Genomic DNA, 15,674 nt, shown 5'->3' with positions numbered 1-15,674 from the left:
CCTGAAAAAGTTCAATGTATGATTTACACACATATAAAGTGCTATATAATGCACTATACAATACACTCATGAGCTTCCGTGTCCCACATAAATTTAAGGGTTAAGTTAAGAATAGACCCGACAAGTTACAGTGAATGCTAAACAGCCAAAATAAAATATGACAAAGAAATTATTGAGTGACAGAAGATTCCTTATGCAGTTTAAATTCCATGCACATCAACAACCCGGTCACTTCTCTGACTAGGACTGATATGACCTGAATACCAAGCAGTGTATAAAATATATGACTGGCTATGTTGTTGATGGATGTGTTGGCGCTAATGTTAGGTGATGTGTGCTGGTCTGTGTTAATTTGAAGCTGCATAGTGTGTCTGTGCAGGATGCACTCTGTGTTCTTGACTAAAGCGCATAAGACTTTGTGGAAATGAAGTCATAACCAGCACAGCAGACACAATAGACAGTAGTCAGTGCCTGCCAGTGGAAGGCATTAAATTAAATGTTTGACCTGCTGTACCTTGTGGATTGTGTCATGGTGTGGCATGACATGAGTGTCATTTTGAAATGGGCAATTTTCAACAAATGGGCTCCAAAACAAATAAACATCTGTGGCCTTATAGGTCAGCGGAGATAACTCAATTAGACATGAAATGTGAAAGAGGTTTTGTTCATAGAAGGACCGCAGGTGAAATAAAACATTGTGGGGAGTGATTTCTTAGTTTGTGTGTGTGTGTGTGTCCTTGAACATAGCATTACTGAACAGATAGCATTACTCTAGTAAATGACAAAAAAATGCAAATGTCAGTGCAATATGGCTACATCGACACTAGCTAATTCAGCATTGCCCCCTCCATTGCAAATTAAACAATGGGAGGTAAATGATTCCCAATGTGAAAGGAATTACCAATTTTATGACAGAGTGATTCCAATCCTATTAGAATATCCATCCATCCATCCATTTTCTGAACCGCTTAGTCCCCACGGGGGTCGCGGGAGTGCTGGAGCCTATCCCAGCCGTCATCGGGCAGTAGGCGGGGGACACCCTGAACCGGTTGCCAGCCGATCGCAGGGCACACAGAGACAAACAACCATTTGCACTCGCACTCACACCTAGGGACAATTAGGAGTCTCCAATCGGCCTACCAAGCATGTTTTTGGGATGTGGGAGGAAACCGGAGCGCCCGGAGAAAACCCACGCGGGCCCGGGGAGAACATGCAAACTCCACACAGGGAGGGCCGGAGGTGGAATCGAACCCGCACCCTCCTAACTGTGAGGCGGACGTGCTACCCAGTGCGCCACCGAGCCGCCTCCTATTAGAATATGTTCCTTTTAAAAAAATAACGGTAAAGCCAAAGAAATCTTTTCATTCCAGAATAAACTGTGGTTCCACTTTACTTCGGATCAAACTAGCAAAGGAGTTTACAAAACTGCATTAGAGATTTTTCTTTTTTTTTTAAGGTTGACAGCAAAGCCAAGAGTCAAGACTGTGCTGCGTTGAAAGAAGAACACAATACGTCAAAAATGTGCCTCCACTGTTGGAGTAACAGTGTGACTATATGCGAGTTAGTAAACAGTCATCCTCAAAAATATGTTCAAGAGACCTTTCGACACACCGCGAGGTAGCACTATGTGCAAATAGGAATAGCGTGGGTTTGTTTCAGCTTGTCTGCACACAAAACTGCATGTGATTTATGCATGGAACCCTTTCAGTTTGTGGGTGTGTTTGTTTATGTGACAGTGTGTGTATGCCTCTAGCCAATCCATCAGTGCAGTGTACACATGGCAGCATGTAGACAGATGGTGAAGTGTGTGTTGAGAGTTTTTGTTTGTGTAAAGAGCTGACAAGGCTGTGGTATTGACATGCATATTTGAAAGTGATTGCCTGCATGTGCTCAACTTTCCTATATATATTTTTTTTATCTTCACCCACAAGATTAAATGAGTGCATATTAGGCAAGGGTCTTTCATGTGCTGTCAGTCACTGCAGATATATTGGCTAAACATACTGGCTGGGAGAGATGGAGAATGAAATGTAGAAGAGAAGGGATAAAAGAAAGTGGTAAAATGAACATTTGAGGGGAGCAAACAAACAAAACAGTGAGAGATCTCAAACGCAATGGGAGAGGCACTGACAGATTGAAAATATGAAGGATAGGGCATGATTACTAAAACAAAACAACTTGAAGTACAAGCTTTTCCCAAAGGAAGTGAGCTTCACTGAAACAAGGTCAAGGTAGCTTTTACATCTCAATATAGAAACCTGTTATTCCAAAATGATTTCAGTGACTTCAGTTTGGCTTATTGGCCTTACATTAGTCCTTTTGATTTAAAAGAAGTTACAAATGCTTCCAGCTTGGTAGAAACCGGTCTGCTATATTGTTATTTGCGCTGGCAAAAAAATAAAATATGCCTGGCATTTGGCAAAGTTGAGACCTATAGTATGAAGTATGAGATGCCACAACAATGACAGAAATGTTTTTCCCATCAAAACTAGCTCAATGTCAAACACTGCATTATTTAAAGTTTAAGTAACAAGGTCATGCCCTCCTCACAGAGTGGAATTAGTTTATAATGTTTATGGTCTGATGCTCTTGTATTTCAATAGATAATGGCAAATGAGAGATTTTTCCATCCGTATAATCTAGTACTCTAAGGGCTTTCTTGTGGGTCTTCAAAACTGTTCATTCCATTTTTGAAACTTGAATGACGTTGGGTTTGTCTAACTGATATTGGGAGGTATCAAGGGCATCTCAATTCCTTTCACTGCATCTTGAAAGACATCTGATGGAATATGTTGCTCCCTGTTGGGAGTCAAGGAAGGTATCTACTTCATCATCCATAAAACGAAAGTAACTGTTCCCTATTTAGAAGGAAAATAAACATTACATTACTCTGTGGAGTATTTTTTTTTTTGTTTGACAGCAAAGTATAGAATCCATTGCATGACAATCTTACATTGTGGGTGAAATGACGAAGGCCCCACCCAGTTTATCAAAACTGTGGGGACCAATAAATGATTCGACCACAGGACAAAGAATCATTTTCAAATCCCAGTTCAGGGTGTACCCCACCTACAACCCAAACACAACTGTGATAGGCTCCAGCACCCCCGCAACCCTCAGGAAGATGAGCAGTTCAGAAAACAGAAGGATGGATATTTTCAATCAAGCCTTTTTAGATTATTAAGAACTGGTCAGGTAAACACTTGACTAAAACGTTAACACAAATAAATTGTCTTTCCATTTCAGGCCGTGGGTAGCATACAATGGCTGCAAGTAACAGATGAACATAATCATTTCTCATTGGCCATCTGGCCTTCATTATATCGATTGGTACTGGCCCATTAAGTGTCTATTTTTTTTCTCTAACATTGTTTGGAACAACAACAGAATTGGTTTTGAAATTTAACAGCCAAGCCCTATATGTCAACGAAAAATAAAGATAAATTACTGCAGTGAATGAACACTGTCAATGAATTCTTCTAAATTGAACCAATTGTACCTTTGCTGTCTAATGTGGAAAGATGATAGACCAAAAATGAGGAAGAGACAAACACGAGTGACTATTTCGCAATACAAAGCTCTGCAAGAACATAATTTGGAAGAATTCATTTACAAATACAGTATCTATTTCGTAATCCAATGATTTGGATGTCACCACAAACTAATTCATGACATCAAGCTAGACAACTATGGAGACCTCATCAATCGTAAAAACTTTAGTTCTGTGAATATCGATGTCAACGTTAATTCAGCAATAATAATGAAAGAACTGAATCTATGGAAATATGACCCTAAGAGAACATGTGCAAGATTGCACTTGATATAATCACAACTTGATTAGAAGTATTTTTTCTTTCTTGAAGAAATGGCAGAGCTATTATGTAACTTTAAAACGAGTCGCCGAAGAAGCCAATGATTTACAATTGCATTACTGTATACATCACACACAATTCGGCACTGTATAAAATAAATAGTTGAGAGGAATCTGCCACAGAATGGAAGCGTGTCACAGATGCAGGAGCTTTGCACCTCAGTTGATAATTTACATCAATTCCCTTTTGTGTTTTTAAAGTAAAACATCACATACTGCATGCTTCTAGATTCACCAACGGTCATTATCACACTGGTGGGTGCAGCTCCCATTGCAGCAGTGTCTAAGCAGTCATCTATTTGCACAGCTAAATTATGTACTGTACATGCTGTGTTAGAAAAACACATCAATTCAATTCCTTGTTTTTAATCATGTGATGTCAACAAAGATGCTTTTGTTGTTTTCCCAAGTGTGACTCTGAAACATGCAAGTCTAGAGCCTTGATTGGGTGAGTGCCTTGCTGAAATAAGTCGGCGTCATTAGGTATTCATGGTGTAGAAGTTTGAGGAACACAAATAAATTCACAGCCAAAATCCTCCGGTCGTAATCCAGACGCGCATCTGCGGAATGTGTTGGATAAACAAGTTTGATCCACGGTGCCATCACCATCATATACTATACAGGACGAAAACGATTTGCCAGCGCACCATCTGAGGGCTTGTGCGGTCCATGTCTTGATGGGTCAACAACAGGTGGTCTTACGCCATACCAGGCAGGTGGCTAAGTGTTATGATGTTGTTTTGACAGTGTGGCAAATCCCTGAAGTTGCTGTCCAAAGTGACTGATCCCTCCCAGAACGCTCAGAGCTCTCATCTGTGGATGACGGAGATCAATGTGGCGCACATGCCAGTAGGCTGTCAACACTTTAGCTGACACACCAGGTAGCACAACCCCCATGGTGGGCCTCGTTTGTATGTATATAGAAAAGAACACAGTCAGATTTAGTATCACAAGGTACCAGAAAATGTTTCTTGTAACAGACAAAATGACCGCATCAATAAGCAATAGGGTCAAAGTTCAAGTTCTGTTGTGAACAAACGTAAAAATGGATACAAAAATAATCAAATACGCATAATAATATCTTCTAATGAAGAACGGCAGTGTCCATCCATGTTCATATTCTTGTTGTCTTAGTTTGTAACAGTGGATACTAAGATAAGTGACACATTCAACAAAGGTCACAATGACATCAAATCATTGCAGTGACATTCCCCATTGAAATCTGTTTAATTCATTATTTTGGTCAACAGAATTTGACCTTTATAGCAAATTATCTTACTTCATAATGTTCATTATTGAACAAAAAGTAATGTGAAATGAGTTGACAGCAGAGGTGCATGTTAAATGGACACTTCCGGAATTACTCAATTAAAAAAGGCCATACATTGTTTTTTTTTTGTTTTTTTTCCTGGTGTTAATGGAGGACAATCACTTAATATGAAAATGTTCAATATATCACATGCTCACATGGACAAGATAAAGAGTATGCTCACCAAGACACAAATTAGTGCCTTGTGCTCACACACAAATATCCCAGAGCAGTAGTGTGTGAAGAAACACAACTTCAGATCATCAGGCCTGAGATTGGATTGGACTCCCAGATGGACAGGTCATCAGTCAAGAGGCTACTGCTGTGTGTGAAACCATGGTTTCCTCGGGTAGTACATTAGTTAACAGGCACAGTTTCTTTTGTAGGCTGTGTTGTTGTTTTTCCTTATCTAACAATTCAGTATTACAGACATATATACTGTATGTCATATCGCTTCCTTGTTGCTCTGAGATCATCACTTTTCAGGCAACCAAAAACAGAATGTTTGTTCCCCAATAATTTGTAAGAATGTGCTCGTCCAAACACATTTACATGTGTACAAACTTGCGGACGGATGGAAACTGTGACCAGTATTTACCCAATTTTGATGAAGGATGGAGGAAGAATTACTTAACTTATGTTTTAAATTGCTGAATATTTTACATTATACAAGAGTAGGCTACTGCTTCTCTTTGAAAGCAACATGAATTGATAAGAACATTGCTTATAGTTTTCCTATGCATAACATTCGGATTAGCATTAAAAGTACATTCTCAGTATGATCTGTGAAGTAAAACGCTCATACCTGCATCCCATTTGGATTACCATATAGAGTTTATGGTCTTCTCCTCAGCATGCAGTCGGACAATTTTAGATTTGACGTCACCAATTACTTCCATAAGTTACATTTAGGATTGAAAGTATTACATTCCCCTTGGATAATAGACCAAGCATCAGCATTTCTGCGGTAATAACATTTATTACAGTACTGCAAGCATGGTTACTTGAGCAAGTAGAGGATGTCCCATGACATCTAAATTGGGCTGTACAACCAAGCTTAGTTTTTTTTCCACAGCTATGCAAGCCATATTATGAATTATGGCGCATTATTATCAGAATATTTACTTAAATGTGCGTTTACTCATCATTTCTTCTGGATGCCAATAACCCAAGGTCCAGTAAAAGACATTAGATAGTGTAAAGAGGGGAAATGATCTCCCAGTAGAAGGACATTCAGCACATCAGCCAGACAGCAGCCATCCTCTTTGGTAACATGAGAACATCTCTTAAGTCCACAAATTCACTTGTATCCATCTAAAATTTCTCCAGCTACTGAAGCGGAGCTTGGCCATGACAGGACCAAAGCCGATCTGCAGCTGATCCCCTCTGCGTCACTGCTCTGTACTCGGTGTAGATGGGATTCTCCTCCAGTGACTACATGGCCAACTAAGCTGTAATAGCGGACTGTGCGTGGAAGCCATCTATCCAAGCGGTGAAACGGTAATTATGGAGCTAAAAAGCTTTACTAGCAGACAGTTCAAGCTTGGTTACGCTTACTACAGGTTTCATAGTGCCTATTTTTGCTGGACCACTTTTTACGATCATTCTTTTAGAAATAAGATGACTTAAAAATTGATATTGTTTGTGGTCATCTGTATTACATGTGGGATGTGACCATGATGACATGAGCAGAAAACACCACTGGCGATCAAATTCACAGAAGCCTCAGATGAGCCAAACCGGAGGGATATTGCTGAGAAGCAAAGTGTGGCTCGGCCGAACACATCCGAAGCTACAAATATAGCCGCTTCACCTGTGATAGCTTTGAAGTGTTCAAACACAAAGCACGTGAAAAAGTGCATGTCAACGGTTGAGTGCGATGGAGCACCTCTGAACCAAAACGGCTCCAAGAAGAAGTAAACATCTAATGGTTAGACCAACAACAGAAATCAGAATTAGACCTCACCGGGTCCAGACTGACGAGATCTAGGTAGGTCCCAACAACGAGTACAGCGCAGGGATGTAGAGGGGATCAGCTGCGGATTGGCTTTGGTCCTGTCATGCATGCCTTGGGGCGCAAGACAGGCTCGCTACGTTGACCATGATACAATTAAGTCACAGGTCAGAAGGCGAAAAGCACGAAGGGAACAGAACGTGTTGTGGACTAAAGCAGTAAATTCGACATGACATAACCACACTTTCCTAAAGTGCAATTAGTAAAATGGGACCGGTGACACGTGCTTGTATATGCCGAGGGGCTGCTTGGATTTTGGATCAGGGACTGTCATCTCTATTTGAGACAAAGATGGGCCCATACGAAAACATGGCTGTGCACGTTGTTTTATCTTTTAGCCACTGCAGTGACGACATAAATGATTTTGGACATTGGATTCTTCTTTTTAAAAAAATATTTTCTTGGGGTTGTGTGGTTTAGCGATTAAACAGCATAAAATACATCTACAAAAATTTTCAATTTAGATTCTTATTTCCAAAATAAGCTTCTGAATCGCTTAAAATGTATAAAATGATGTTCAACCTGAAATAATAAAAAGGAACACATTTGACTGAATTCACAAATACATAAGATGTCTTCATCTCTTTCAAAATCGTGTGTATCCTCGTTTTTTGTTGTTCTGTCATTGTGCCACCTCCAGTGGTGTGACAAAGACTTTGCTAAATAAAAGCCTCATCCACACAGTGAGAGATGATACAATTAAAGAAAAATAGGTTAAGTTGAACCACACATAAGCAGTTAGCCAAATTGCATTGAGTCATGAGCTTGGCTGAGACAGTCTCATTTCTTTATTGTCACACCCCATATACAGTTCCCTTGATAAAGAGGTAGGCAGCCTTTAAAATTAGAACAGTGACTTGCTCTGTCGTCTGATTCCTACTTAATATCAAGCACCATTAAATGATTCAGTTTAAGACGTCTGAGTATCTCTTGAAACGTTATAAAACACCATCGCTGAAAGTTTTCATTCTGGAATATCCCATTAGAAAATCAGTGAGGGAAATTAGGCAGGACAAAGGTTTTAATGAGATGATATGCGGATGAATGCTTACTTACCACAGTACATCCTTCCTAGTGATTTAACATTGTTTAAAACCTTGGGATAACAACATTTAAACAGCACTGTTGTGCCACTAATTTGACGTACCACTCTATACTTGGGTCAGGAGCTCTGAGAGCATGGCATCATGTCGCATGAAATAAACACGAGAAATAACACGCAAACAAGAACGTCAGCATAAAACTCAGCATAAGCAACTTGATCCCTTAAGACACGGCGAGACAAACACTTAAAGTAGCACACTTGTTCCTATTAGTCCACAAACGGACACCCTCACTCTGGGGCCCTGAAAAATGAGTGTGTGTTCATTATTTATCATTGTTAATATCTATGATTGAGTGCCAGCTGAGATAACAAGTTGAAAACTGCTGACTGATGGCTATTTCACATGCCCACACATACATTAAAGACACACTAAATGTAAAATCCCCTTCTTAACACGCACGCACGCACAGACACACACAGACACACACACACACACACACACACACACACACACACACACACACACACACACACACACACACACACACACACACACACACACACACACACACACACACACACACACACACGCACACACAGACGCACACACACAGACGCACACACACAGACGCACACACACACACACACACACACACACACACACACACACACACACACACACACACACACACACACACACACGCTTTAGATCTTATAGATCTGTACACACTGCAGGGAAGCGTTAGGCTCACCGTGTGTGTTTTTTGTGTCTTTTTTTTGACATATTTTTACTGAAGATAATAAGACTATAGTGCTGACTAAATCAAATTTAGCTGTCACGGGCGGTTGCGTTTATGCATAAAAGCACAAATCAGGTTTTTATGTTCTTTTCTAACATCAAACTGAAAATGTTGCTGACACTACAAAAATATCTATGCTTTTACAGAGGCGGTTATCTCTAGCTTTGTTTTTTTTTCCTCTGTGGACTCAAAGACATTTATAACCTCTTTTGTTTTGTAACTCATTTCAAGAATGTACATATAAAGAGACAATAAAGTCCTATTCCATTAATTGTGACATACTGTATGTACTAGAGACTGAACGTTAATATGACAAATACACAAACCTGTCCCGACAAGCGGGTCATACAAGGCTATGCCCAATAACCAAGTTGCTTCTGCCCCCTAAAAATTAACAGTCTTTTTTTCTCTTATCTAGATGGATGCATTCAAGATAATAATATATCAAACTCAATGATATAGGTTTTCCCTGCTTTGTATTGTGTGTGTGCGTGTGTGTTCGTGCACATGTACTTGTGGCTGCGCACCAAGCAGCATATGAATTGACTATCCAAGCAATTGAAGTGTGCCAGCACTCAGTTGTTCTATGGCATTAACCTCTCTTTGTGTATCTGTGAGTGTTAAGGTGTGCATGAATGTCTATGCATGTTTGTTTGCGTGGTAAAAGTGTGAGTGTCAAAGGAGGACAGTACATTTCACGCCGGACTCTCCCATTACCTGGGGTCAGCCTCGCGACTGACAAAATGAGAAAAATGTGTGCCCGTGTGCGTATGCAATAAACTCCAGTGTGCAGGTGTGAGCAGCCATAATGATGTTGAGAGGCAGAGGAGCTGAGTAAAGCAGCTTTCAGTGCTAATACTGCCTTCAACAGCACACACGGAGCACAGCAAAGTGCAAAGAAAATGATCCAAAACTTTTCAGCAAAAATATACAGTAACAAACCATGCCCATCACGTGACAAGCAAATCTCGTGTGATACAAAAAATGAAATATGGAACACATCTTTGTACAGGGTTGCTATTCTTTTACAGGGCACTGAAAAGGATTAAGATGCCGATCTTCTCCTGTACTGAAGTGTTAGATTTACCTGATCTGCAACAACAAAAAAACTGTGTGGCCCACATCTACCACAGAACATTGTTTTTTATGTTCTTGAGGAAGTGAGCAAACCATGGGTGCGACCACTGACACTAACAGTCACTTTTAAAATGCTGCCTTCCTTTCTTGACAGATCACCCACTCATTTCCACTTCATCAGGGAGCAAAACAGATCAGCTCATCATGTCCCTGAGGAGCCTGAAGGCAGAGGGCGGATGGGAGAAGCTGAGCCTGCACAATGGGACACCCTTTTCTTTTAACAAACACTAATAAACACATGCAAATAAACACACGAACACACTTAGTCTGCACATATGGATACGCTTTTTCCCTTTTCCACAGAGAGGTCATCTTATATTTGCTGAAGGACTTAAGATACTCTTGGCAAGTGTGAAAATGTACACAAATCTGGTGAGCATGAATGACGATGGCAGCCATGACAGCAAAGTGCAGCCCGGTCACTAATTGAGATCGTGTACCTATTGCCCTTTTCAGCCTAAGAAAATGACAAATTCAAATGGTCCGGCTAAAAATCGGTAAGACAATGCTCCGCATATGATTCGGAAAGCTTTGGCCTTTCTCTCCTGCAGTAATCTGCCTTCATATGCCATTTATATTTACAGTGTGTTTAATGTGAGAAAATCTAATTAATTTCTTCAGTGACAGTGTAAGATGGTGACATCATATTAATTTGTCAAGTACTTGTTAACAATTGCATCCTTGTGCATTAATATAATATACAGTGAAATGTAAATGCATGCACAGTTATCAAGTACCAATTATAGATCTCTAGTCTATTGCTTCCGGTACATCATTAGGGCTGCAAAGAACGGGGCTGATGAGACAAGAAAGCCAAATTGGAAATGGTCCCGTTTCTAAAAATGAAGATGTATGTACATAGTTTTATAGCTCTTGAAAGAAAGATATAAATTGCTATGCAAAGTACGTTGAAGGAATAAAAAGATTTAGGTACAAAATAACAATTCCACAAATCCAATAATGATAATAGTTTTTTTTTTTTTAGTATGCTGTGGCTCTAACCTTAACGTCTCTCTCTATGGTGTTTTGCAAACAACCACATTTAAAAATAATGAAAAAATACTTCACAAACTGATAGTAAAAGTCAAACCTCCATCAAACTGAGACAATTTACCCGCTCACACACACTTTGCTAGGCGATCTGTTTGGTGACGAGGGATTAAAACTGCAAAGTTGGAGCACAACCTTGAGGAGGAAAGCAGGATAAATGGAATGTCAGCTGAAAATTAATATTTCTGCAGCAAATGCTCACATATTTGAAAGAGGAAGGCACACATGAATGCATGAATAGGCTGGCTTCCACTGACACACATCAGCAGGAGCAGGTGCTGAATAAATGCTGGCACAATGTGCATACATGAATATCCTTGCTGACTCACTCTGCCTTTCAAACACAGGTTGAGCCAATGCCTTCCACCAACATTTACTGCCAAAACTGTCTCTTCAAAACCAAATCTCTTTCTGGTCTACCTTTTCAGTCAGAACTAAATACGACAAGGTCTCAACTCTCTCCTCAACTTTATTTATGGAGAACTTTAAATATAACCACGGGGTGCATGCAGTGATGTACTTAAAGTTAAAATCAAACTCAACATCCATCCATCCATTTCCTGAACCGCTTTATCCTCAAAACAATTAATAAATAAAATAAAATCAGTAAACACAATAAAACAGTGCCGATTCTCATGCTGAGTCAAAAGCCAAAGAATAAAAATGTGTTTTAGGACGAGTTCTAAAGACTGACAATAAGGGCGCTTGCCAAATATTTAACGAGATATCATTCCAAAGGGAGGGACTGGCAACGGAAAAACCTTGGTCCCCTCTGAATCTCCTCCACTTAATCCTCAGTGCCTCCAGTAGCGTCCGGTCCACTGACCTGAGGCCCCGGGCAGTTATGCATTAGTGGAGGAGCTCAGAGAGTAAAAGTTGGGATTCAAAGACAAAAGAATCTAAAAATAGATTCTAAAATGTACAGAAAATCAAATGAACCAACACGATTTTGTGGTCCACCGAATCAAATGCTGCAGTCAGGTCCAACAAAATAAGACGCAGTCTCCAGTGTCATTACCAGGAGGATGTCATCAAAAAATCATAACAGGGCTAACTCTAATCTATGCAGCATCTTAAAACCTGACCGAAAAACCTCCATGGCGTTATGTTTATCCAAAAACTATCTCAGCTGAGTGTGCACCACTTTTCTCCTGAATTTTTAAAATAAAAGGCAGCTTGGGAATGACTCTAGAATTCAACACAGCTTGATCAAGGCCAAGTTTTTATTTTATTTTTGAGTAGTGCTGTTGACAACAGCCAAAAACTGACTGACCTCTCGAGAGGCTCTCCTCTAAGAAATGAGGAGGAACAGCGTTATAAGGGAAACTGGACAGCTTAAATGTGGCAAACCACATTCTCTAAAAACCTCTAGGAAACAGCTTCAAAAGAATTCAGCACCACCCAAAAAAGGGACATGGACAGAGGGGTCTAATGTGGAGTTTGAAACGAGAGGATTTTATTAAACATTTCAGAGGAAGACTGTCTAAATAGGCTGAGGGGGTGAAGAATAAAGTCAATAGTTTTGAATAGTGCATGTGGATTGAGAAGCTTAGCCTTAATAAAGGTTGACAAATGTTCTCTTTTGGCCTCGTTAATGGTGCTCTGGTAGCAGTGTCAGCAGTCTTAGAATTCCATAAGGTACCTGCAGCTATTTCTTCCACCTATGTTTAATTTTGTAGCACTCCTTTTTAGCTGCACGAATTGTTTCATTAAACCATGGCTCTAGACACACAATTTATAAAGGTGCTACCAAATCCAGTATAGTTTCTGTAATTGAAGAAAAGCTCAATGAAAGCCTTGGAGAAGCAACCAGCAGTGGCAGGTTTTACTGCAGCACAGGAAAAAGAGCCCGGGTGTATTATCAGAAATCACATTGTCCAAGACTTTCTAATTTAACCCCAGTCGACCATAAGAGTAAGGTCAGGGGTCACCAAATGTTGTCCTCCAGGGCAGTCTTTTAGATGTGAAATAATAAAAGATAGTTATGATTGTACAGGGATTGCTGGTGAGCTGATCATTTTGAATCAGGTGTGGTGAACGTCGAAAACAATGTGTTTAGTCGCCCTTGACGAGCGGAGTTGGTGACCCTTGCTCAATAGTATGTATTTGTCACCACAAACAGAACAAAGACTTTCATCAAATCCCTGCAGCCAGTTACAAATCAGATGATTTGGGGAAAAAATCCATCTGTGATTCCATTTAGTTGTGCAGTACTGTGAGTCCAACTGAAAGGTGTTCTGATGTTCCAACACCCGCCTTCCAACTCATCATCCCTTTACTTTTACTCTAGCAAGCAATAAAATCGATCAGTGGGTCTCTATGGAGCAAGAAAGCAGATGCTTGAAGGGAGATGCTGAGCATGCATGCCATACTATACATCCTTAATGAATTGTGAAACATTTCATGTCCACCATTTTCACCCCAAAACAGTTCCTTTAGCATAATGCGCTCGGCGTTTCAATTTTAAAAATTCTAAATCAAGTCTTTAAAGTGTAAGTTTTAGCTATATTGTCATAAATCTACTAATGATGATGAAAACAGTTTATTATATGGCTAGCACTTTAATGTATTCATATCATACTTTATTTATTTCACTTTGACTTGTTTTTATTGATGTTGCTTCCCCTTTTCTCGCCTCTTGCCTTTATGACTCCAGTCTTGTGGTTTTCCATATTGTTTTTCACACCGTTAGCCAATGAAATATCCTCTGCTCTTTTTTTTATACCTTGCGCTGGCTGCCATCCCGCAGGCATACATATTTTTTTAACTGCATCCCTCCTTCCTTTGATTTTTTTTTTACTGCTGCTCTTATATCCTCGTATATATTGAAACATAAGCTAGGTGAAATGCTGCACCATTTGCATACTCTCTCTCAGAGTTTTAGCTTTTGGTTCCTTGAGGCGATATGGGATATTGGTGGCTTGGGACCTGTGACCCTTGGATGAGTCTAGCTTGAAAGTAGATGAACCCAGACTGATTGGCGAACAGAGTTTTACGAGTTAAAGAAATGTTGCTCTTTGTAGAATGGGATGAAAACTATTTTGACAGACTACTAGACTGGAATATGCCACAGCAAATCCAGATATATTTTTAATAGTTGGATCCAGAATGACTTAAGTATTTTTTAACTGATGACCTTGTGAAAACTGAAATTAATCCATACTACTGGCAAGCATCACACCTGGACAAACACAGAAGCTGGGTAAGGTAGCAACTTTTAGTTTCTTGAGCACATTTTCTTAAACATTTTAGAGTAATTCACAAATAGTACAACCTTTCTTTTACCTGACAGCAAACCTTTTAAACCACCCCTAAAAGCGTTCCTCACATAAAGTCCCTCATGAGCACTGACCCATATAACATTTTGTCATTTTAATGACACACAGACAGCTCGCCTCTTACCGGAGTGAAATTCATGACTTTGAGGATCCAGATGGTCAGCGCCAGGTTGACAATCATAGTGACGACAAGGAGGAGAATGAAGAAGTACAAGCATCTTTTCCTCCAGCCGTAGATTCCCACCGCAGGGTACATTTGGGCTCCGCACACTGATGACCCCCGCTGGTGCAGGGAGTTTGGCTGCGCTGCCAGAATGTACTGCTCCTGAGTCATCTGAAAGAACAAATGTGTCATAATTTTTGAATAGGGTTGTGAAATATCATACACATGCACTGTATTGGACACTTTTGTTGCAGTAGCCTCGGACATTGTATAGCGCAGATGAACAGATTGCAGCCTGCGAGGTCTTCTGGAAAATGCTGTCATACTTGCTAAACATGACCGACCTTGCGACCACGAACAAAGAGGTCATAAGGTTTACAGATCCTTGGAACACAGCGTAGAAAAATAATCTTGGACAGTACTCATGCGCTGATTTACCAAATCTAAAGACAAAGACAATATTTTATGATCACATGTAGAAACCCCCAATGCAAAATTCTTATTTCACATTTCTATTGTATCCGTTTATTACATAGTGATAACCTTGTCAGATTGTAAAATGGATTTCGAAAAACAATTTTGCCAACACATTTAGAAAATGAAGATTGATTTTAGATGAAGAGGTATCATTGGACAATTATTTTGACAATTGCCATTTTACTAGGTGTCTTATTTATAAGTGAGCTTGCGGGTAAGCAAAGAAAAATGAAAATTCAATACGAGTAGTAGAAACAGAGACAGGAAGGGTGAATATGATGGATAGAGGGAAAGCAGTATTACTGTATTTCCACAAACAGTGGCATTGGCCATATATGTAAACAAATGGCCAAATGGAGGCGTCTAGTCAGGGGAGCCTTATCTAAAACCGTATTTCACAACATAATAGAAATGACAACACACACACGGACATGCAGAACATTACAGAGCGACCAATAGGGATTTCTAACCGCTGGAAATAATCTACAAATAACATAAGATTGATTGTCCATTGTGCTATGAACAACATT

The 15,674-nt window shown here is 39.9% G+C and overlaps 1 protein-coding gene across 1 annotated transcript in view; it reads right to left on the bottom strand.

Moving 5' to 3' along the window:
- The window catches only part of LOC119120341 (zeta-sarcoglycan), a 167,377-nt gene that overhangs the window by 54,275 nt on the left and 97,428 nt on the right, over positions 1-15,674 (bottom strand). The window contains exon 2 of the mRNA XM_037247149.1: positions 14,629-14,838. Within this exon, the coding sequence (XP_037103044.1) occupies positions 14,629-14,838 (210 nt within the window). The remainder of the gene's footprint in view (positions 1-14,628; positions 14,839-15,674) is intronic.

Source organism: Syngnathus acus, chromosome 1 (genome assembly GCF_901709675.1).
Source record: "Syngnathus acus chromosome 1, fSynAcu1.2, whole genome shotgun sequence".
In the NCBI taxonomy this organism is placed as follows: Eukaryota; Metazoa; Chordata; class Actinopteri; order Syngnathiformes; family Syngnathidae; genus Syngnathus; species Syngnathus acus.
This window is presented reverse-complemented; position numbering and strand designations above follow the sequence as displayed.